Below are 25,093 nucleotides of genomic sequence, written 5' to 3' on the forward strand. Positions count from 1 at the left end.
GTACAAGGGTCTGTTACCAGTGCATAGTATTGTCAGATGCATAAACATTAGGCATACAGCATTAATACAGTGCGCAAGTTATAAACGTGTGCTCTTTTGCAAGTTATTGGGCACAGATGGGGCACTAACAAGGTGTGCGGGCAGGTAGAAAGGTAAACCCATGTGCAGCACCACGTGGAGTGATCATTTATGGCGAAATGAGGCCGTGTGGTGCGATTGCTGGAATGTGGCACTTTAGAATTCCAGCAGCTCATGTGTCTGATTTCAGTCTTGCAAGTCCTGGTGGGCTTCCTGGGGAAGCAGTACGGCTTAATGACTCATGTTGCTGGTCAGAGCAAGAAAGGCTGCCGCGTGTGCTGGGTGCTCTTAGGTGACAATCCCCCACGAGAGATGCTGGAGTGAGGGTGTCCTTTGTCGCTTGGTGGCAGGCTGAGGTACGTGCAGTGTGTGGGGGCAGAGATGATTGCTCCTCGTTGCTGGGCCGTTACCTCCGCTCCATAGAGTCGCACCGTTGGGGTGTTGTGTGTGTGCCCTACCTCCGGAGAGCAGGCTCTGGCGCCACATGAGATCCCAGGAGAGCCGTGGTTGTGGAACGGGGCCGGCGGGCTCAAGTTTGACATCTCTCTGATGGGGTCTTAGAGGAGTGGAAGGGGGCCAGGGGGGCTTCCCACTGGGTGCCTCTATTAATGAGAGAACAGAGACCATATGGGGGTCCATTGGCCTGGAGATGGAACAACAAAGTGTATGTTGGTACGGGTCTCTCTGGAGGAAGCACTGGTATAGGTATCAGCGATAGGGACCCCTGGGTTGGACAAAAGGATGTCTCTTTTGAGCTTCTTCCTGCCAGACTAAGTGACTGGGATAGGATAGTCGATAGAAAAGCAGTTCGAAAAGATAGGTGGGATGGAGAACACCATAGGGGGACCGGGCGGAAAGAGGGGGCTGGTAGGGAGAGGGGAGCCTAGGCAGGGGCAGGGTAGAAGTGGTGTTGCAAGGTAGCACTGGGCGAGTCCCTTCTAAATGGAGATACACTGGTGTAGGTGTTCACTCAGTCATTTTATGGGATTATGTGGCCTGGATCACAGACCTGATCACCTCCCACCACTAAAGCAAGTAAGGGATCGGGAATCTCGGGACGCCCCTCTGGGAATAAAGTCTTGCGAGATCACAGCGGTTGCAGTGACCTCGTAAGACTGCAATGCACATGCGTGCACCTTAGTGCGAAATAGTGAAGTGAAACCGAGCGATTGAGAGATGAAGCAGATGCTCCTCCTGCTAAGTGGCCTGGGCCAGAAATGGTCAATGCAACCAGAGACTAGAGTAATCAATTGTCTTTGGCAGAAGTAACTACTGTATGTTCTTAAGAGAACTTTATTGGCAGTGAAGTAATTGTTGCTTGTAACAAACTGATTCAGCTTCTGTGATTAAACCTGTTACTTTAACTACTGTGTTGCATCTTATGTGAAGCCACAACATAATTGGTTACGAGGATCAAGGAAGTAACTCGCCAGTTCCAGTATGCATGGTGCAACGCCTCCCCAGGAATTTCTGCAGTCCCTAGGTAGGCCTGTGGATACCATGGTTGCAATGGAAACTGCTATTTACTATGTACTTGGAGGCCGTGGGTGGCATGCATTATGCAGCTAGGAGAAAGAAGACCATGTTGCTCAATGCCATGGGGTTGAGGGACAAAGAATATCTGCTGGCTTAAAGCCTGAACTGGCGGATGGGAACACTGATGGCCTATTCAAGGAGGCCATTTGCAGGATTATTAAGAGGTTTTCAATACATAACAGGAGCATGTGCAGCAAGTAGATGACTACGTCACCAGAATGTGTGAGTTGGCTGTGCTGACTGATTTTGGTGAGAATGCCAAGCATATGATGTGACATGTTGGTTGTGCAAACCAACTGCATTAAAGTGCAAGACATTCATATTGGAAAAGGAGCTGACTTTGGATAAAGCCCTCCAGATTGCTAGAGTGGAGGAACAGAATTCGTGCAGGTGCAAAAAAAATGTGGGAACGGCCCCGGCCACTGTGCATGCTGTACAATGGAAGGGGCAATGTGACAAACCCAGACGCGAGTTCCATGATGAAAAGAGAGGGAAGAGAGCGCCTCTGAAATGCAACAGATGTACCAGCACACGCCACTTAGCGAATGACAGACTATCCCGCGAGGAGAAAAGAATGGTCAAACCGCAGGAGATATGGTCAACGCGATAGCCTGAAAATTTTGGGTAAAGAAAGTTACCTACATGGAATGCAAGGGCGACATGAGTGGAGACGATGCAGGCGATGAAGATAGGCCTACAGTCATTCGAGGGTGAGCAGAGAGAAGCCTCATTGCATAATAAAAATGGATGGCTGCATAATAAAAATAGATGGCAACAAAACCCGAGTGATGGCTGACACTGGGTCAGATTTAACCATCCTGCCCATTCAAACATATAAGGACATGGTGGTGCAGAGTAAAGTAGAGCTAAGAAGGACCACACAGACCCACTCTTGGTGGAGCCTCTGTAAAGCTGTTATGTTACATCAATGCGGGCATAGAGTTCAAAGGCAGACAAACTACAACCTGAGTTTTTTTCTGAAGAAGGTCAAACAGTCTTAGGGTGGGATGACCAGCACAAGCTGAATATTAGGCTGCATCCCAGCGCAGATGATCAGGTGCCCTCAATCAAAACAGGAGTGTCAGTGTCGAGACACATTTTCCCACCCTGTTTTCCAAAGTGCCAGGGGGAAAATGACTTCCACAAAATCCGTCTGAAACTAAATGCATTCCCGGTCAAGCGCAAGGTGAGACCCGTGCCCGCAAACTCAAGAAGCGCTCGACAAGCCCAACTAGCGAAAATCGTTGGGGAAGGTACCATTGAGATAGTGGAGTCCTCCGAATGGTTGGGCCTGGTGGTACTCATCAAGAAACAGCAGTTGAACGATATCAGTGTGCATCGACCTGCGCAGTCTGAACATGGAAGTAATAACGGACAGTTATCGGCTACCCTGTATAAATGAACTAATTCTCATGATGAAGGAAGCCAAATTCTTTTCAAAACTAGCTATGAGATGGTTGCCCACAGATAAGCCTACACAAAGAATCCTGACCGCTAACAGTGTTAATCAACCAGTTTGGCACCTACCAATACACTTGCGCTTGCCCTTTTGGGTTGTCATCAGCCGTGTCAGCGTTCCAAAGGATGATGGACTCCCTGCTGCGCAACATAGGTAATGTGCCATACTTTCAGAATGACATCCTTATCTATGCAGAAGAAGCAGAGACACACGATACAGTACCAAGGAAGGTACTTGAGAAACTTCAAGGCAGGGCTACATCTGGGACTTGAAAGCAAGTACAATCTCGAAGGATGGTGTCGGTCCCCAGAAGAATCTCCTACAATCCATAGTAAACTCCCAGCACCAACTCGATGGAAGAGCTAAGATCCTTTCTTGGACTTGCGGAGTACTATGCAAAATTCATACCACAGTTTTCCGAAACCACATCTCCTCCATTGAGAGAACTCTTGAGAAAAGATTATGAATGGCGACAAGAGCAAAATGCAGCTTTTAAAGAGGTCAAAAAGAGAATAGTAAATGCTGTGTCTGAAGCCGTTCAACTCATCATGGGAAACAAATATAAACACAGATGCCAGTGCCTACAGGTTAGGAGCCATACTCGCCCAGAATAAAGGTGACCCAGAACATTTGGTTGCGTTTGCATCCAAAGCAGTGTCTGACACGCACAAAATTACTCCAATGTGAAAAATATTCCTGAGTTTTCAGGACATATGTATGGGGCACGCAGTTTCACTTGGTCACGGACCATAAAACGCTGATTCACATGTCGAGCCCAGGAGGCTCGAAGATGTCTACTTGAGACTGCCGCGCATAGCAGCCAAACTGCAAGAGTACACCTACGAAATAATGCATAGAGAATGATGAAAGAATGCATAAGCAGGCAGCATGTTGCGTCTGCCAGAGCACACGAAATCAGCCACCACGTTCCTCAAAGATGAATGTCTGATGGCGTCTGTGAGTGATTTAAGATGCAGCAAATTTCTAGAAATGAGTGAGAATCATTGGACGGAAGAGTCAGCCAAAAATGCAACCCTGAGAAGCGTTACTGAATGGGCTCGAAATGCGTGGCCCAGTGAAAGGACCATTCCGAAAGGATGGAGGACATACTGGAAAGTAAGTGAGGAAATGTATGTGGCCGATGGGCTATTGATGAGCCAGGATCAAATGATACTGCCTCTAGGAATGAGGAAAGTGATTCTGTGCAGGGCACCGTCTGGTCATTTAGGCGACAATATGACAAGATGAAGAGTGCAAGAGTCTTACTGGTGGCCAAGCGGGGACCAAGAGATCATGGTGATCCTAGAAAGATACCATTAATGCATGATCAGCGATTAGAGACTCAAAAGTACGGCAAGCGCTGTTTATCTCCACAGGGATTCTTGAAGGAATATGTTAGGCCTTGACTTCATTGGTCCCCTTGATGCAATGTTGCTTGACCACAGATATGAAGTAGTAATGATTGACTACCTGTCAAAATGGGTAGTGGCAGAATTTGTGCCTATATCACCACGGCTACTGTCATAGAGGTGTTTAAACAGTCTTTCACAGGGAAGGCCTACCAAAAGAAATAGTAACTGACAACGGCGTGCAGCTAGTATCGAGGGGAAATGGAGACATTTTTGCAAAACCATATTATCAAGCAAATTAAAGCCATTCTCCATCACCCCCAGGCTAACAGATTAGTGCAAAGGACAAATGGGTTATACATGGGGCCCTATAACTAGCTGCTGTTTCTGAGATGGACCCTTACCAAACAGTTAAGGAGGCGATAACTGCCCATTGCCTCATCCCACATGCAATCACCAACGTTTCTCCCTTGCAGCTGTTTAGGGGAAGAGGGCCGCTTCCACCCTGGTGCCCCAGTGGTTGTCAAGTGTGACAGTATGACACCGTCACCATGGAAGATGTGGTCTGGAGAATCCAAAAGAACAAAGACCAGATAAAAGCACAGCATGACACTCGAAGGGCAGTTCTAAGAACAGAGAGGATTGAATGAATAAAATTGCCACACAAGGATCAAGTGACAGGATTCAGGTACAGCCAACCTGTGGAAGTAGTGCAAAGGAAAACTAAACGTGTGCACCCAAGACGGTAAAAGGTGGAATCTAGAAAGAGTTGCTGTATTCAGAAGGTGACTCGCCAAATCGAGCGAGCCATCCACGACAGAACTGGCACCTACAGAAAACGGGAGAGTGTTGGAAGAGAGATCAGTTTGGAGGAGATACAAGAGATGAACAGCACAGGAAACCCCACAAAGGAGGAGAGAGAGTTGCAAAGCGGTGGTGACCTTTCCACTACCAGCCAGAGGATGAGTAGTAGTAGAGACTGCATCACAAAGACCATCACCTAGTTATAATTGACCCACGGTGAGAGGAGGAGACTAATGAAGTACAAGGACTTTGTGATGGAGCAGTACCAGGCTGCTCGACAAAAGGACTGCAATGCGCATGCACGCAGCTGGACGCGAAGAGCACAGTGAAACCGAGCGACCGAGGGAGGATGCGGACGCTCCCCTGTGCTCCTCTTGTTAAGTCGACTGGCCCTGATATGGAAAAGGCAACCAGAGACTGCCATAGAACGATCAATTGACTTTTGCAGTAGTAAAGTAACTACTGTATGCTCTTAAGAGAACTTTAGAGGCAGTGTGTTAACTGTTGAATGTAACAACTTGATTTTGAGTGCCTGTGATTAAACCAGTCACTTTGTCTACCGTGTTGCGTCTTATGTGAAGCAACAGCCCCCTTGTTGCAAACGCAATTCATTGCTTGATATGCTACCTGGTAGGGATGAAAATCAGAATGGGTACTCTCTTTATCACCTTCACCTATGCTGACATCAGAATAATAAGTGGCATTTCATCGAAAATATTTGCAGTGCACGAAAAGTGTACTTGTGTTCTAATTTACGTACGGGACACTTTTTAACAATTGATGCCACAAGGAAGATGCAGCTCGGCAGGGCAGCAAAAATGTTACATATCCAAGCCTGTGAACCATTCTTTACAAACCAAGTCACAAAATGATCAGTGAGGTTTGCTTGCTGCCGTATTGCGGGGGAGTGAGCCCTACTCTCTTCAACCCTCTCTTCTCAACTTCTAGACCGACCATTAAACAAGGGACACTGCCTTACCATCCCCCCCCCCCCAACCAACTCCTTAAGCAAAGAGGAGCATCTTGCATCATTCCTCTGTAACAGCAGCAGCTGAAAGGACCTCTCCCCTGGAGAAGGGACCACTTGATTGTGTCTGTCCGCATTCCCATTGTTTCATTTATATAGCTCGATTCTTGTCATACAAAATAATATACATGATATTGTACATCCTCTTGTTGTGTTCTGCCCTGAGGCACACCAGGTGTGTCTCAGCAAATGCCTCAAAGCTCTGGCCAACTGCTCTACTCTAGCATTGTCCACATTGTGGCACCTTGTATGTTCACATAGGCCAATGCCTCGGTGTTGTCCATGGTGACCAACACAGAGCGACCCAGGTACTTGTTTGAAAATGCTCTGTCAATTTCTCCCTGAAGCATTCCAGGTGGTCTTCTCATGGTATGTCTCCCAGTCTAGCTGTCCATGCTTAGATTTCAGCAATGCCCCCCTAATCCAAGATGGCTGCTAGTTTCTGTCGCGTTCTACTGCTACACTCATTTGGTGACATTTACCCATATGCATGCAGCTTGCAGCCGGTATCCTCCATCCTGCCACAGGGCCTTCCTGCTCTGCTGTCCCATCTGAGAGCTTCACCAACCCAAGAGCCACTGCCAGCTATATGGAAGCAATATGCATAATATAGCACACGAAACAAGAAAAAGTGGCAGAGAGAGGACCCAACAGGGTGCAGCGCATGGATGGCAATTGTGGGTGCTTGCTTATGGGCTGCGGCTGAGAGCGGTAGCGGGAACCTGCCAAATTACCCACAGAGTGAAGAATGAGGGAAGACTGGGTTTGCTCTCACACTGCACACACAATATCAAATAGAAAGCACAATTTGCTGATTATATTAAGTGATTTTAATCAACAACGTTGCAGCCTGACAGGTGTTTCGAGCTTCATGCTCTTCTACTGAGGCTGCTTGACATAATTTCAAAAAGTAATAGTTGCACAAAATCCATTATCAAGATCAAAATCAATGATAAGGGGAAAACAAAAAGACCCAGACCCAAAACGCATGGAACAGGTAGGGTGTACCAGCCAAATTAAGATCATAACAGCCACAATGCGTTGATAATTAAATGAAAAGTTGCCATGAGATACATTTGAATTAAACATAAAGTAAAAAGCATATTACCAATAGAGCGCGGCATTGTTTGTAAAAGGATATCAGGTTGATGAAGAGAATTAGAAAAATAAATAAAAAGCAATTAATTGAGGGAAGAGGATTTCAATGGTGATCAGCCAAAAAGTACATGGGTAAAGCTCCAAGTTGCAACGGATTACCTTGAACTTGGTTTATCTGCAGATCAAGTGCTGTGAGAAATAAATATGCAATAATTCGGATTGATGTAAGAACGCATGACAGGTGGGATTCTATAAATTACAACAAGCCTGTGCCAAAAATAAACGCTTACCAGGTATTAAACCTTAATTATTAATGAAAAGTAATACGTGGGCTCCCTAAAAAAACAAGAAGAAATGTGGGAGCCTCTTAGCAGATGTAATGAGCAACAATAACACATCAGTAAAGTTGATGACTGAAAGCAACATACCAATAACTTGCAGTTGCACGGAGAACATTTAAATAATGTACAGCAATGCTGAAGTCAAAAGGTCCCGTGATAGAAAGGAAAAGCAAAAGAAAGACATCAATTAGCTAATTTAAAGTTGCCTCCGGCGGTCCGTCTAGACTAGCACAGAAATGATTAGGGTCACCGCATGTACCAGGGATCGTCTACAAACTAACAGAGCGATGCCTTACCAGCGCGTCCGCTGCTCAGTGGAGTGAATGGAGCCGCTCGCGTGAGGTTCTGTTTCCATAATTGAATGGAACAGAAAGAGCGGCGACAGCGAAGACTGCCTCATGTCGGCGGATTAGGAACATGGCAAGGGGGCCGCCATATTGAATTAATATTATACTATGCACTTGTACAAGAAGAATGCATGAAACACAAAGAGAAAAAATATGTGACGAGGTGGCATATGCCACTGGTAATATTAATAATTGTAACCAAACAACCAATGAAAAACCTTTAAACTGGATAGATAATTGCACGCATCATGTGCGCACAGAAATTAAAACTGGACAGAATAAAAGCCCGCCCGTGCGATGCACGTATGAAGGTGACAATTGGGAGCCTACTGGGAATGGACCGGTCCGTGTTATGAACATTTAAATTCAAAACCATTTGAAGCAAGTGGCGGGACTCCAGAGCCAACATGCAAAAGAATGAGCCAGACAGCAGATTTTGCCCTGAGTCTGTGATAGTTAGCAATTAGCTAAGCGAGTCAAAAATAGAGGTTAAAAAATTGTGTGCAAACACGTGTTGATTGACTGATCTCCATTGTTACAAATATATGATGATTTGAGCAAACCCTTAGTTGATGGCATATAGCAGAAACCCATAAGTTACACATACTAGAGAGCTCTGAACTATATGTGATCACAAAAAGACTGATAGTTCATGGTCTGTGTTTAGACCAAAATCAACAGTACGGTATTGACAAATCAAACCGGCTTCTAATTGCCGGAGTTTCAATACTAGGATGCCTCCACGTTGTGGGAGGGTAACCTTCATGATCCCGGCAAATTGAATCATTGATTTGTTGTCCATTTGGTGGACACGTTGCCAATGCATGGCTAAAGGGTATTTAGAATCTGATTGTGCAATGGATTAGAGATGTTCCCTAATGCGGATTTTCAATGGGCGAATGGTGCTACCAATGTAATAAAGTCCACAAACGCATTTGATGCAATAAATGCAGAATTTAGAGTTGCAATTAATAAAAGAATTGATCTTGTGTGTGCCTAAATGTCCAAAATCAATGGCCGTGGTCTCAAATGCATGGGAAGACATGGAGCAGCCCCCACATTTATAAAAACCTGGGCGTGGAGGTTGGTGTAACCAAGTTTTTTGTTGTTGTAATGATGTTGCCATGAATGAAGGGGAAAGAATATTCCTAAGATTGCTTGCCTTGGTATAAATAAAACTTGGTGTACTCTCAACCCAAGGAGTAATATCACGGTCAAGTTGTAAGATGTGCCAATGTCTTTTGATTGTATTATAGAGCACTGAGCTATCAGAGTTGAATCTGGTAATAAATTTCAGTTTCTGGGAGTGTATGGTCTCATTCAGTACTTTCGGTGTGAGTAGATCGCACCTCTTCATGACTCGAACTTCTTGTTCTGCTTTAGCTACTAATCGAGAGTCATATCCTCTAGCAAGAAACCTCCGACGTATTATTGAGCATTCCTCATTGAAATCTGTGTTCAGCAGACAATTACGTCTAGCCCTGATAAATTCACCTTTCGGAATGTTGGAAATCAGTTTTCCTGTGACAACTACTAGCATGTAGTACTGCATTAACAGATATAGATTTTCTGAATGTTTTAGTCACAAACTGGTTATCTGAAACGCTAATTGTGAGGTCCAAAAAATGAATGCTCGTAAAACTGTATGTATGTGTGAACTGAATGCCACAATTGTTAGAGTTAAGGTAGGTGACAAATTCATTTAAGCATTCAATAGAACCATGCCACACCAAAAATACATCATCAATATATCTCTTCCACATATAAATATGTGGTTTGAAAGATTGGTTAGAAAAGACAAGTTGTTGCTCATAGTTATGCATAAAAATATTTACAAGCGTAGGGGCATAGCTTGCCCCGATCGCGATTCCAATACGTTGTCTATAGTAGGTGTTGTTAAACAGAAACACATTATTGGAAAGAGCAACTGTTAGTAAATCTTTAATCATTTCTATGTGTTCAAAGAAAGAAGCTGAGTGTGCTCGGAAGATAAAGTCAATGCTACTAATTGCTTGTTGGTGGTTAATAGACTTATATGGGGCTTTGACATCGAGTGTAACCAAGACCAAATTAGGTAACATAGGTAACGTATCAAGCATCTGAAGAATATGCATAGTATCACGAATGAAGGTTGGTATAGTATTCACCAATTATGAGATACACTCATTAATGTAAAGGGAGGTGGGCTCGAGGATGCCTCCACCTCCACTTACGATCGCTCTCCCTTCTGGTATTTTAGTAAATGTTTTATGAATTTTAGGCAAAAAATATGCCGTTGGCATTGTCGGCCCTTCTACAATTATCTTTCCACATCAGTTAGCAATCCTGCTGTGTGCCATTTGGCAATCACTGATTTAATTATTAATCGAAGGGTGGCAGTAGGGTTGCCAGGTAGAGTTTCATAGCAGCCCGGGGAGTTTAAATGAGTGAGACCCATTGTAATATAATCAGCTTTGTCCATGATAACAACATTACCTCCCTTGTCTGCCTCCTTTATAATGATAGTGTCAGTTGTGACCAAATTGTGTAAAGCTTGTTGTTCTTTACTGGAAAGGTTGAATTTGTTGCTTTTACGTTTGACTGAATCTTGAAGTTTGTGAATGTCATTGATTACCGCTTGATGAAATGTATCAATTAAGTTGTCCTTAGGAAATACAGGAGTACATTTCGATTTGCTTGAGAGTTCTTTAATTTTCAAACTCTGTTGTTGGATATTCAAGTCATGCAATAAGTTCATAACATTTTTATTAGAGTCAAATTCACAATCGTCAATAGACATCAGTACATGTGTGCTCAACATGGTTTGTAATGTAATGTCGGATGGTAGGGTTTCTTGGGGCTTACTTTTGAAGTACTTGACTTGTGTCGCAACTTTCATTTAATTATCAACGCATTGTGGTTATGATCTTAATTTGGTTGGTACTAGGGATGTAACGGTATTACGGTATACCGTTAAATATACCGTGAACCACTTAATTGAACAATAATAACCGTCACATTATTTATACCGTTCATACCGTTAAGTGTGCTTTTCAATCTGATTTGGAAAGGCTGCAGTAAGCAAGTGCTGCGCAGTCTTGGTCTTGCACTGTTGGATGTGCCGTCTGCCAAGTAGTTTCAGTTGGAGCAGTTTTTAATGCCATTCCATAAACCACACGTGCCTGACACAAAATCAATATGTTAGCAATAGGAAGAATAAATACAGTGCCAAGAAGGAAAAGGGTTTACTTTGGGTTGGCGGTTTGGGGTTTATATATTTATAATGGATAATGTTTTCTAAACCTATGACAATGGGGTATTTCCCTGGTTCCATCATTGAATTTACATATAATAAGTCGCAGTGCGAAATTTACTCATCTCTGTGGGTATCCCTGCTGCCATACCAAAGTGTAACATGTCCGTGATTACTGAACACCTTTTGGCCCACAAGTAAACTAAAGGCTGTAACGTAAAGAGAGAGTGCGTGTGTGTGTATGCGCACAAGCGTATACTACCATCAGACTCCATTGATCTGTGGCATGCAGGTAATCAAGATGGCAACATGTTCATCTTCACCAGTAGCCAGTGGGGGGGATAAAAGCCGAAATGACCACTTAAGAAAAGCTATTCAGTTTGCTTTGCCAGTCGCAGCAGGGCTCCCCCCCCTGCCCCTCCTCCTCTCCACACGTATTTTTGTGTTTGGTGGAAGCAAGGGGTGGCATTTCAGTGGAAAGTATGTTGAAAAGCCCAATTCTGGCCCTGGGTTCCTGGTTTTGTTTGTGATGATAAATCTGACAATTTATGACCTTTTAGAAAATATTTGTTAAGATTAGTTAACTCCACCTGCTATACCGCAATAACCATGATCTACCGTCATTTGGCAAGAAGGTTATTGTACCGTCCTAAAACTAATACCGTGACACCTCTAGTTGGTACAACCTACCTGTTCTGTGTTTTGGGTCTGGGTCTTTTTGTTTTCCCCTTATTGATTTTGATCTTGATAATGGATTTTGCAACTATTACTTTTTTGAAATTATGTCAAGCAGCCTCAGTAGAAGAGCATGAAGCTCGAAACACGTGTCAGGCTGCAATGTTGTTGATTAAAATCACTTAATATAATCAGCAAATTGTGCTTTCTATTTGAAATTGTGTGAGAGCAAACCCAGTCTTCCTTTTATAATATAGAACACCCATGTTAGCCAGCTAGTAAGTAGTTTTTGCATTCACTGCTGTGTCCCAACTGTAGGTGGTTCTCCATTTACTGCTTTCAAATGTGTTTTTCCCACTTGCCAGGTGCCTCAAGTCTGTTTTCTACCTACTGCTGTATCTCAAATTTAGGCATGTTTTCCTGCTTGCCGGTGTCTCAAATCTGAGAGTTTTCTACTTACTGTTGGGACTCAAATTTGGTGGCTTTTACCACTTGCTGCTTGTCTCAGATCTGAGCGTTCATTACTTACTGCTGTATTTCAAATGTGGGCATTTCTTCCCCTCTAGCACCGTGTGCCAGTTCTAGGGGTCACCACACTGCTACTTTGTTTCAAATCTAGGTGTTCTTCCCTTACCTGCTCTGGACCGCAGAGGCATCTGAATGGGAGCAGTGGTTTTTGATACCTAGGGTGTACCATGCCCTATAGAGGGTCAAAGGGGAAACTGGAGGCAGATGGGTCTGACTTAATTGAAGTCAGACCCATCTGATAGAGAGCCTAAGAGGGAAACTGCAGAGAGAGGTGGCCCGATCTCAGATGGACTGCAGGGCACAGGGAACAAATCCACATGGAGGAGCCTGTGGGGTGGAAATTGCGGCACACTGTAATGTACTAATGGCGAATGGATATGGGGGCTCTTAGTTGGAACACTGGGGTTGGAAAAGTTACTGCTACTAAAGCCTGCTGAGAACCCACACTTCTGCATACACCGTGGGGGTGGTAATTGCAGCACACCAGAATGTACATCAAGGAAAGGGGTATGGGCTGCAGTTTTATTCTAACTCTCCAACACTGTGCTGATTCTTCTGAAAGGTAATCGGTTTTATCAGCACCTAGATTCATTCATACAAGGAGGCTGTTCTAAAACAACAAAGATCAACATATATATATATATATATACTAGGCGGGGAGACTCCTTAACGTGTCTAACGCCTTTAAACGTTCCAACTGGCATTGTGCAAGTGCTTTCAGATTGAATCACTATGCTTCTCCCAATCGCCTCCATTCTTGAGTTGATCGGGTACACAGTGGTTCACTTACTATTTTTCTTGTGACCCCTATAGCCCTGTGATTTTACTTCACGACTGACTGTAAGCAGTTGGAGAGGCCAGGTAGGCGCTTTAGATATTTTCCCTCCACTCATGAGTTTGGGTGGCCTAAATCGGAAGGTTAATACATAGACGTCATGGTGTTCACAAGTGCTATTAATAGCAATTTGTCAATTATTCATGATTTACTAAGGCATGCTCAGAGTAGACCATAGGACCTAACATGTACACCCCCTGGCATATTGACACAGGGAATTGGGAGAAGGTACACAGCACATCCACTAGGTAAAATATGATGTAATCAGATATATGTATGCCATGGAAAAGTACATGCAAGACATTTGGTGTATTTATGTTTGTACCTATAGTTTTATTTTGCTCCTGAAAAAGGGGAAGTAGTCCCGCGAAACGCATAGAGCACCTTTGGCCCCCTTCGAATCACTAAAGAATAAAGAAGTTTGGACTATCTTAACAGTTTCTGAATTCAATATGTTGTTGTAAATAAACCTTGACTTTAACAATTTGCATCAATAAATTGGCTGATTTATCAGCATAAGTTTTGCAAGGGACGGGAGTGTCCATAGATTGGACACCTACGTTACGCCCTCATGTCAGCGTCAGTATTCGTCCCCTGCACCCAAACCTTTGTTAATTAATTGTATAATAAAGTGGAATTGTAAAGTTCTATTAGGTGTGCACTGATCTAGTTATAAGATATCCTCTTGGTTATAACCAGGAGCTAAATAGCTCCCAGTTCCTGGCAATTTCGAACCCTGTGGATGTCGTAATATTGTTTTCCCCTTTGTGTATGTGTCTACGAATTGCAGACTGTAACATGGTTATCGTTTAAAAAGCCAGAACTGTTGCACATGGTCACAAATGACATGATGATACTTTGCAGCTGTTCTTCTGCTCCTTCCTACAGATCTTTTGTTCTTTGACTTTCCACTTGTCCCTTATCCCCGCTGCTCCTCGCCCCTGCTTTTCCTCACATCCTCTTCCCTGTCCTCCTTAACAGCCCTTTCTCTCCCTCATCTTTTACCTCTTAGCACTTCCTCTTCAACCTCAAATTCTCAGCCCCTCGTTTCCATTCTTCCAGCCACTTCAACTTCATCCTCCCATCAATGTACAATCTCCCTTCATTTTTCTACCCTTTTCCCCCCCATAGTTCTACTTCTGTTGCTTCACCACCTTCACCTGCCTCGGCATCAGCATCTTTGTAGTTGGTTGGCTTGCTTGGCCAGGTCCATTTCAGGCTTTGTGGAGACAGCAGAGGCAGGGAATCGAGAGTGTTCCCCAGTCCGGTAGGCTTGCGTACCTTACATTCCCCTTTGTGCTTTGCCAAGCTGTTGTGGGTCATTGGTGCATCCCGTGTCCATGTTGAGGGAGGCGGGGAGACCACAAGGCAAGCCTCGCTCAATGTCAACTTTTTCACTGCAGTTAGTTCGTTTCTTTTTTCTTCAACACGGGGCCGTGAACTCCGGAGTCGTCGGCCTTGCTCCTCAGCAGCGGGGCTTAGCAAAGTAGCGTCTCTGGCATCCATAGCGGCCATAGACTGCCAAAGACTGCTACTCTGTGGCCGCTCTGCGGGAGAAAGGGGCTTTTTAGTGCTCCTCCCCCAGCACTTCAGTAAAGACATTGAACAGACTGTAGATGCAGGAAACAAAGGGCAGTTGCAGTAAGGTAGGCAAACTGCTACTCTGCCGCTACTTATAACCAACAGGAAGTCTATTGTCACTTCATCCGTTTTTTTTTCTTTTCCCCAACTGTAAGCAAATGTCCATTCCTTTGAAGCAGGATGAGGGGCCTTTCTCTTGATTTTAGTTTACTGCCCCACTTGAAAGGTGAGAGTCTCAGCCTGTTATTGTCCCGGCCTGGAGCAAAGACGACTGTCTGATGCGAATGGGGAAGTCCCTTTGTCCTGGCTCGTTCAAAGCCTCCAAGCTAGCAATTAGCCTTTCCTGTTCCAGAAGTTTTGAGGTGTCCCCCTTTCTCAGGGCTAGCAACTGGCAGAGCAAGTTTTTTTAAAATATAGTTTGCCAATTTAGCCTGGGTTTTAGCTTTGGTTTTCTCCTTTTTAAATCTTAACTTTTTCACCTATAGAATTAAAACAGTTTATAAGTGTATTTTTAACAGTAACAAACCCTTTTACATTTCTAAGTAATCAGGCCTTTACACAACAATGTACTTTTAAATAGGCGATTTTTTTTTTTTTTTTCCCCCCCTTCAGTCAGGAAAAATCACATTTTACTATTTCTTTAAATTCGGTTTTCATCTCCAGCAAATCTACACTTTGTGCAGCTATAGTTCTTTTCTTGAGTGCTGAAGTTGTTTTGCAGCATGGATACAGTTACAGACATCTATTTAGAGTCTTTCTCTGGACAGCAGATTCTTGATACTGTTGCAAAGAAAATAGACGCGTTTTCAGTGTAAAATGAAAACCAAGCCCCTGGTTGATTTTTTTCAAGGAAACATTTGACAGGAGCTGTCATTCAAATGAGGCCCGGTTCCTCTGAGACACAATGAATGATCCTGGGCATTGCAGGGCTTTTAAATCGCAGTGGTTCATGAGAAATTGATGAATTTAGCGCCAAGCAGCATTATTAAGGTTGAACTGTCATTTTAAAGAGGCATTTTGGGTTTTCAGCAAAATAATGCTGCCGCTTTCATTTCACTCCATGTTAAATGTGAGCACACTGGCTCATTCCTGCAGTGAGTACTCTGTTTCACCCCACCTGAAATGTGTGTGGCAGGGGGTGCAGCCATTTTCTGGTTGTTACAAACACGCAGTTTCGAGATCTTGGAGCGCACAGGAGGCAGCGCGGCCATTTTGTGCTGTTTCTGCACCAATGCAGCAAAGTGATGTAGCATAGCACAGCTAAGTGGGTCAAAATATCCCACAGGGTATTTGGGCTGAGGGTGGGCTCTTCTCATACGAGAGATGGGCTGAGACGGAAGTGTGGCGGTCCCTGGGGTTGTAGGGGTGGAGCGAGAGAGGTGCAGGGTGAGTTCTCGCAGGTAGGTGCAAGGGCTGAGCTGGCGGTGGGGCAGTGTTTTTGGAGCAAACATATAGGACAGGTAATGTAGTTATGACAATACAAAAAGCCTTCGTCTGTATGCAATGATGGGCCAAGATTTCTGACTTTATCTGATGCACTGAACTAATTTACTATTGGGATGAATGGCTGCAATTAAGTTTGGGGGAGGACATTTGGAATCCTGAAAATGAGCTATTTGTGACTGTGCACAGTGTAATATTTTTGTAGGTATTCCAGTAGGCCTTTAAATCACTCTGTACTCCCTCCCACTTCCCTTCTCTTACAGTGTAAGTTGGAGCTTGTTGTTGGTACTCCTGCCTCGTGCATGGATCTTGAGCTTTACAGTTTGGATAATAAACTCCTCATGAGGTTGGACAGCGACGATTCTTTGTTGGGCTCCTATCCTGTGGATGATGGCTGTCGGATACATGTAAGCATATCTTTGTATTTTTCATGTTTATTTAACAGTGGTACACCTGCGTGAGTTTTTAAAAAACTATTCTGTCTGTAGGGATATTGACACCCCTTGGAGGTTGTCTGTGTGTCACTCTTTAAATGCATTTTAGAAAGGAGCTATAGAGACTGAATGCCAAATAGGTTGAAATCCAACCTATTTATTGTCTACATGGGGGGGGGAAGAAGACAAGGGAGTTGGCTGTTTTGAGATGTTCCAAATATGTTCTAAAAGATGTCTAAATTACTGTTAGGCATAATGTGTGGTATTGCGCCTCGAAGTGGAAAAACAAATAAAATGAATCAAATATTTCATTTTAGATAATTACTTTTTTCTTTCCAGGATTAAATATTCAATTCATTTAATCTTCTTTTCCAGAAATGTTTCCTTGATCCAGCAGACTCTAAGAATTAAAGAGCAGTTTCTAATGGGTGCTAGAGACACCGCTTACATGATTCTGGGTACATTTGGTTTCATCCAGGCAAGGTACTGAATCTGACCTGATTTCCATCTGGATGACTTCAAAATACCAGCCAGTATGGTGCCGTCCTTGTGCTGTTCAATCTCTTTTCTGATTTGACTCTTGACCCCCCTGCCGTTTTACTTGTCAGACGACCATTGTATCTGAGTATCATGCACTGCCCTTACGTGCATTAGCTTCCTACTCTCGGACAAATCGAAATAATTTACTGCTTTATCCCTCACCGTGACCTCTATCTTTTTAATGAGGCGGTCCCGCAATGCTCAACTCTCAGAACACAATTATTCAACATTTTATCTTGCAACCCCAATTCTGATACATTTGCACGATATGCTACCAATTAACTAACAACATCCAACACAGCCTAAAGTCACACATCCTATGCTTTCAGCCCACTGGATGGCCTTCAACTAAAATGCTTATTAGTGGTAAGTTTAGGACATTCCAGAGCCCTAGATTGAAAGCAGAAGACAAGGGAGGAGGAAAAAGGCACGAAAGAGGACCTGCAGGGGATAGATTGGGATGGAGTGAGAAGAGAAGCTAGGGCGTTTTTTTTGTGACTGGTGCATATTATGAAGTTGAGATTGAGAATACAGTGAATGGAGTAGGTATTGTGATATGCAGGGATGAACATGAAATCCTCTAGGGGGTAAGGAGAAGGCAGAAATGGGTGGAGATGCATGTGAGAGTGGGGTTGTGAGAGCAGGGTTTGTGTGTGTGTGTGTGTGTGTGTGTGTGTGTGTGTGTGGTAAAGGGAGGTTATATGAGGGGAAGTGAAAGGGAAGCGGTATAGTGTGTTGGAACAGGGGTGAAGTTGATAAGTGAAGGGATAAGAAGTGCAGATGGATACAAGTAGATTAGTGGTGAGTAGAATCAAATGAGGGGCGTAGCAAACTGCAGTGATCTTGGTACTAATTGGATGAATTACACTGTTGACCTTTCTGTATCACCCACTGCAGTTAATTCATTAAGATAATGTCTGATAATAATTTGGTATTTATATAGAGCTTTGATCCAAAGCGCTTTACATATCACATATTTCCATACATTATTATTACCCAAAAGAAATTGCTACTCACTTTATCGCCCTTGGACGTACGACAGCCTTGCTGGGATTTGAACCTGCGACCTGCAGATCAAACACAGATCACAGCAACGAGCGCTTAACCCACTGAGCCATCTTACCAGAGACGGTGTGATATCACCAGTGGTGCCTTTTGGTTACTTGTTAATATACAGCAGTAGAATGGAGTGGAAGCAAACGTTTAATGAGTCTCTTAACACCTTAACTGTTGAGGGGTTTCCCTCCCAGTGTTGAGCCTGAGCCCTTTTTTTGGACATTTCACTATGTAGGCATTTTATCCCTTGTGACTTTTTTGTTACAAGTGTTATCCTGGCCAAATTTGCACCCTTTTCTTCCCATCTAGGTGGTCATAACACCACCAAGGATTTGTGGTTTGCTGTAGGAGTGGGGGGGGCATGAAAAAATTAAATAAAGTGACAGTGTTTTTCAGAAAATGGTAATAAAATGATGCACACAGAAGCCTGTGGTTTCTTTCTTGTAAGAGCTAGGAACAAAAGGTTTTGAATTCACAAGAACAGTTTGAGTGGAAAGAAAACATTTTTCTTTTAGAAGTGTACCTTCAGTTTTGTGGGAGGTAGGCAATTTCCCCCCCCCTTTTTTTTTTTTTTTAAAAAACATATATTATTTTAACTAGGACATACTTGCATTAAATCGAAAATGAAGGTAGGAATGCTCAATGGAAACACAGAAAGGCATACTTTTCTGAAAAGTAGATAAAATTTCATTTCAGGAAGGGGTCTTTTTAGGAAGGGGTCATTTGCGCAGGTCAGACAACAACTAGGAACCCAAATTGGAAAAGTGACCACAGTATGTGCTGGTCTGTTTGCAGTAGTAAGTTAATGGCTTCTATGAATATTGAGAAAAGCAACGCAACGCTACATTCACCCGACTTTTCTAGTTGGGAAATCTCTCCGTTTTCTGAAGGTTTCACGAGCCAAAAACCAAGCCATGGTACACAGTATTTATATGCTGACGACCTAAACTGATGTACTTGGCATTTAAAAATAAGGAAAACCAATGTGGTGAAGAATGCCAAGGGTACATTTTTTGAGAGAGCACAGGCAGGCCTTTTGAAAGATGGGTGACTTTAGCAGGTCACAAGGTTACAGTGCCCAAAGCAGCGACTAAATGTAGCACACATTTGGGAAATGATAGCGGTGTGTAACAAACTGCATTAGGAACATTTATGAAAACGTTATCACAACCAACAACACGTGTCCAGAACTGGGCACAAAAGGAAAAGGCTAAACCACTGATACACCGAATACCCTAGGGAAGACTGGATTTGGCCTTCTGCACAACCCATAGATTTGGGACTGGCGTGTCGTAGCCACCAATGAAAACGGGGAACACCTCCTTCCCAACACCATCTTTCGGGGAAGGGATGGTGACCCTGCTGGGGCTTCCTGGGACTGCCGCTGAACTTGAGGATGGTGGGCCAACGTGGAAGACAGGCACCCAAGGCAGGGGCAGCAGCCCGACCGCCCTGGAGCTCTGGTTCTGCTGCGTTCCAGCATTTCCCTCCGGGGAAGGTTTGGGACCCTTCCAGGGCGCCTTGGGACCGCTGCTGGACTTGGGGACGGTCGACCCACATGGGAGTCTGGCACCCAAGCCCGCGGACGTCAGCCCTGAACGTCCCGGAGCTCTGGCGCCCAAGGACAGAGACCTACCCTCCGACTGTCCTGGTGCTCTGGCTGAGCTGCATTACAGCTTTTCCCTCTAGGGAGGGATGGGGTCCCCGCCGTGGCACCCTGGGACCGCAGCTGGATTTGGAGACGGTCGACCCACAAGGGAGACAGAAGCCCAAGGTCCGGGGCAGCAGCCCGAACGTCCTGGCTCTCTGGCTGTGCTGCATTACAGCTTTTCCCTCTGGGGACAGACTTGGATCCCGCCGGGGCTCCCTGGAAACACTGCTGAGCTTGGGGGACGGTCGACCCAAATGGGAGATGGGTGCCCAAGGACATCACCCCTGACCGTCCTGGAGCTCTGGCTGGGCTGTGTTCCTCCTTTTCCCTCTGGGGAGGGATGGTGTCCCTGCCGTGGTTCCCTGGGTCTGCCTATGGACTTGGCAACGGTCGACGCACGTGGGAGACGGGCACCCAAGGCCAGGGGCAGCAGCCCTGACCGTCCTGGAACTCTGGCTGTGCTGCGTTCCACCTTTTACTTCTGGGGAGGGGTTGGGACTCTGCTGGGGCTCCCTGGGACCGCTGCTGGACTTTGGGACAGTCGACCAACTTGGGAAACGGGTACCCAAGACCGGGCACACCACCCCCAGCCGCGCTAGAGCTCTGACTGGGATTCGTTACAGCTTTTCTCCCTCCAGGGAGGGACGGGGACCCTGCCGGGGCTCCCTGGGGCCACCGCTGAGCTTTGGGACAGTCAACCCAAAAGGTGACCATTCTGATAAAAGGAAAGGGCTCCATACCAAGCCTGCATTGCATGAAAAGGAAAGGGCTCCATACCAAGTGTGCATTGCATGCTCAGAAGCAACAAACGTCTGCATTACTAGCACAGACATGTTTGACAAAGTGGTGGTTATTATTATATTCCCAAAATGCAGTTTGTTTTTATGCTAAGCAGCCAACATCCTCTATTCGGGGCACACAGATCATTATACAATTACCTCCGCACCACCTGTTCCCGCTGGATCTATGTGACTACTGCAACCATTTTACTGTGACCCACCCCCCTAAAAGGCTGATTAAGACACTTCTTCCCCCTTTTCACCCCATATATATGCAAGGGAGACCCCCGCAGTCCCTCCTACATCCATTTTATACTATACCCTTCCCCCTATATATATGGGGTGTAAAAGGGGTAGAAATGAACATTTTCTGGGGTTGCAGTAAAATGGTTGCAGTCATTGGATAATCCCTTCCCGCCCACACCACTGACACTCCAGCTGAGGACGAATCAAAGGGATTGAAATATGTGCATGTCGTGTTAGAAAACACATCTAATTTGTAAAACCCCAAAAAATGTCAGTCAGAATTTATTAAAAGAAAGGTGGTCGTATACCTCCGTGTATAAGAGGTCGCATTGCACAGCAGGTTGTTTGAGAAATCCCTGACCAGGACAAACAATAGTGACCATCTCAAACCTACAATTTTGAAATGGAGTGCTTGTGACACTGTTTAATATCGGCCAGATTTGTAATACTTTCCTCAACATGTCTTTGTCCTTATAACTCCAATAAACAAAAGCCTTTTTTTAGGGTCAAGAATGGGTACAAAAAACCAACTCCATTATGATCTGGATGGTTGTACGCCACAATATATGCAACAATCTTTCTGGAAGGTTCAAAAATGTCCAAAGCAAAAGCACTCGCAGTTCTTGTTGGGGCCAGATCCTGGTCATTCCCGGCAGCTTCAAATAACAGCACCAAATGTGAGTGTATATGCTCACTTTCTTAAGCATAAGAGTTTTCCTGGAAATAAAGGTCAGTCTCTGGTAATTGCCTTGGCAAATCGTGGCCAGTTTCTAGTATATTACAAGCAGATCTTTGTCAGTTTCCAATTGCCCGTTAGGCATATGAAAACCAGTTCCACTATCCCCAGTTAGCACAAGACTGCTAATTTACACTGTGGTTGCTTAGCACACCATTTGCACTTTTCAATATGTTCAATTAGCATATAATAGCCAGTTTATGTTCTTTTGAGCATGTTGTAGCTGGATCCCATTATGCTTAGTATCTCACTATTGACTCCCTTGTCTTCTTGGGTATTATGGAGTTGGGTAACAAACCTATATTAACGTCATCAGGATAGCTGCCTGTGAGGGTGAAGTGCACTCTATAAACCCCTGCTATTGTCACCTTGAAACATTTACCATCTTCTCCCTAAAAGAGAGGAAGCCTGTGTCCCCAGGGGGGTCTTGGTCCAGGAATGTTGGTGAGGCTGCAGCCTGTGCTAGACCATGTAGAAAAAAACTCTGTTCCACCATTTAGTACCCACTATTGGATTTCACTGATTCTGCAAGCCAATAGAGAGATTTGGTCAGGGCTGCTGAAACCACTCTGTTCTGGAAATTTCGGATTAGTGCATGGTCACATTTGGCTGATCTTAGTACTTTTGCAATGACCGGATTTGCAGTGATTTTTTTACATTGGTTTAGGGGTAGATTTTGCCTCTGCCGAGTGCTGTAATGGCACCTATCCACTGAATCCTTCCCCCTCACTCCTTAAGCACCCCCTTGTGCACCCTCTCCTCAAAAGCCTTCTGCCGAACCTGCCTGTCCAGCAAACTACCACCCTATCTCCACTAAACCCTTCCTGGGCAAACTCTTGGGGAAGCTGGTTATCTCCAAGCTTATCCACCACACTGAATCTGTTGGTTGCCTTCACGACCACCAGTCTGGCTTGAGAGCTGCCAGAGGCACGGAAACTGCAATTCTGAATACTCATGGAGACTTGCTCGCTAATATTGTTTCCAGCTCTTTCCTTTCTCATCCTTCTTGACCTTTCCTCCTCCTTTGATACGTTCAGTTATGCCAACTTGATAAAGCAACTCCAAGACACCCTTGGCATCATGGACCTGGCTCTGGATTGGTTAACCTCCTTCCTCTCAGACTGACCCTCCCAGGTTAAACTGGGCCCTTTCCTGTCCTCTATCTCTCTCTGCCTGTGGTGTCCTTCAGGGTTCTATCCTCTCACCCTGTCTCTTCAATATCTACCTGGCCCTTCTAGCTCATTTTGATCTCCACCTTCTCTCCTAATTTCCAGTGTCATACAGATGACGCACAGCTCTCTTTCAAGCTTGGTGCACTACTAATGCCTTAATGCCAGTAAGACAGAGCTCCTTCTCATCTGGACCCTTGCTCCCTCCTTCCTTCCCACACTCTGGCCCCCTCCTACGAAGCAAAAAACCTTGACGTCATCTTCGACTTCCCTTGCCTTCTCCTCTCACATCACAGCCCTGACCAAGAAGGCCCACTTTCAGCTGCACCTCCTCAGAAGCATTTTCCCTTTCCTCACATCCCCCCCCCAGAAACTCATGGTCTCGAGAGCTCTGGTTCTTTCCAGGCTGGATTATTGCAACAGCCTCTTCTAAATCTGCCTAGCTCCTCCCTTCAGACACTTCATCTAATCCACAATAGGACTGCCAGATTTATCCTTGACCTGCATCTAACGAGCCCTCAAATCTTTCAATTGGCTCCCAGTTGCTGCAAGGATCAAGTTAAAGACCCTCTGCATCATCCACAAGGCTTTCCTGGGCTTGGAACCCCGCGACATCCAACTCTCTCTCTCTCCCTAAATGCTTCCCTGTTACAGCCCTTTGCTCGGCTAGCTCTAACACTCTTCAGATTAGACGCTTAGCCATGCAGAGAATCGGGGGTATATCTCGTTCCTCCGCAGGTGTCTTCCTCTGGAATGGACTCCCCGCCCATCTCAGACTTGAGCCGGATCTCTTTAAGACCTTCCTTTTCTCTTCTCCCTCCTCCCCAGCTAATATCCCTGTCTGCCCTAGACTGGTGTCCTGTTTCCCCCACAGTAATACAGGGCTCCAGGCCCCCCCGCCCTATCTACCCCAGCACTTGGCCTCCCCTGACCCCCCGCTTGACCCCCGCTCTGCTCTTGCCCTCACGGGCCCCCCTCTTACACTTGTTGGCTGGCCTGCACTCTTGGCGACATTCCATCCCCTTAACTCGCACTTGCTTGTGGACCTGCCTTCCCCTGTACTCTCTGCTTCCCCTGGCCCTGTCCACTTGGCTTCCCCTGGCACTCTCCTCTCTAGGGCCCTCTGCCCTTTCCTGCACCCTCGGCACCACTCCCCACCACCCTTGAACTTCTCGTTTGCACGAACTGAAGGACGCAAGACCTATTAGGATCGCTACTCTTTTCCTCCCTTTTGCCCTCCCTCTTGCCTTGTTGAGCCTCGAAACACTGGTGTATAGGTGCATTATAAATTGGGGTGGAAGGATAACTCTGGGGCAAAGTGTTTGTCTTGTAAGCAAGACAACGTAGCGCAACACGGGTTCAAATTCTGATCCTGTGCTTACAAAGCACTAATTGGTATTAAGCGCCTTATAAATGAACAATTATTATAATCCCGGCCAATAAATACAAAATCCTATGGTTAAGCTAACTGTCCAACCACAAGAGACCAAAATACCTCTATGGGGTAGCAATGGCAGCATAGTCATGGCCACTTAGCAGAAGGCTGGTGGATAGGTACTGTTATCCCCAATAGGTAACCCTAAGATATTACACAAGACTGGTTGTCATCAGAGCTACATCTGGGAAGCTGCTTGCACAGTAGTCTCTCCCTCACCTCACCATGAGGCATTCTGTGACGGCTTTCATCGACTGCAATCAGAAGGTATGCCACTGGGGGTGGATATTTGTTTTGATAAGCGCACATGCCGAATTTCGCCAGCATCTGTTTTTACTTTAATGGGCAATCCTTTGTAATGAATTGTATTTGCAAATTGCGTGCCAATTTTACATCTTGGGCATTTCATTATCAGTACTTGAAATGGCTTTTCTGTAAGTGCTCCAACATGGCCGCCAACACTTGAGCACTGGAGTGCTTTGGTGGGCTTGTCTCGTTGGGGGCCTGTGATTGGCCGTGGCCTTCAGGGCCAATCAGGGTCGCTGGCAGGCGAACGCCAGCCCTGTCCAAAGGCCCACTCCTAGGGCTCCTGTCTGTACCTGTCTGGGCTGTGGAGGGCCTGTAGACCCCTCTACTACTTGGCCCCCTTCACTTTCAGCTGGACCCATGGACCTCTGCTCTCCCCTACAATCCACCAGTGAGTGATGGCTGAAC

General features: G+C 45.2%; 1 protein-coding gene across 1 annotated transcript in view; it reads left to right on the forward strand.

Annotated features, from left to right (window-relative positions):
- The window catches only part of TBCB (tubulin folding cofactor B), a 290,333-nt gene that overhangs the window by 12,360 nt on the left and 252,880 nt on the right, over window positions 1–25,093 (forward strand). The window contains exon 2 of the mRNA XM_069644621.1: window positions 16,597–16,740. Within this exon, the coding sequence (XP_069500722.1) occupies window positions 16,597–16,740 (144 nt within the window). The remainder of the gene's footprint in view (window positions 1–16,596; window positions 16,741–25,093) is intronic.

Source organism: Ambystoma mexicanum, chromosome 2p, assembly GCF_040938575.1.
Source record: "Ambystoma mexicanum isolate Mex_15411 chromosome 2p, UKY_AmexF1_1, whole genome shotgun sequence".
NCBI classification, from domain to species: Eukaryota; Metazoa; Chordata; class Amphibia; order Caudata; family Ambystomatidae; genus Ambystoma; species Ambystoma mexicanum.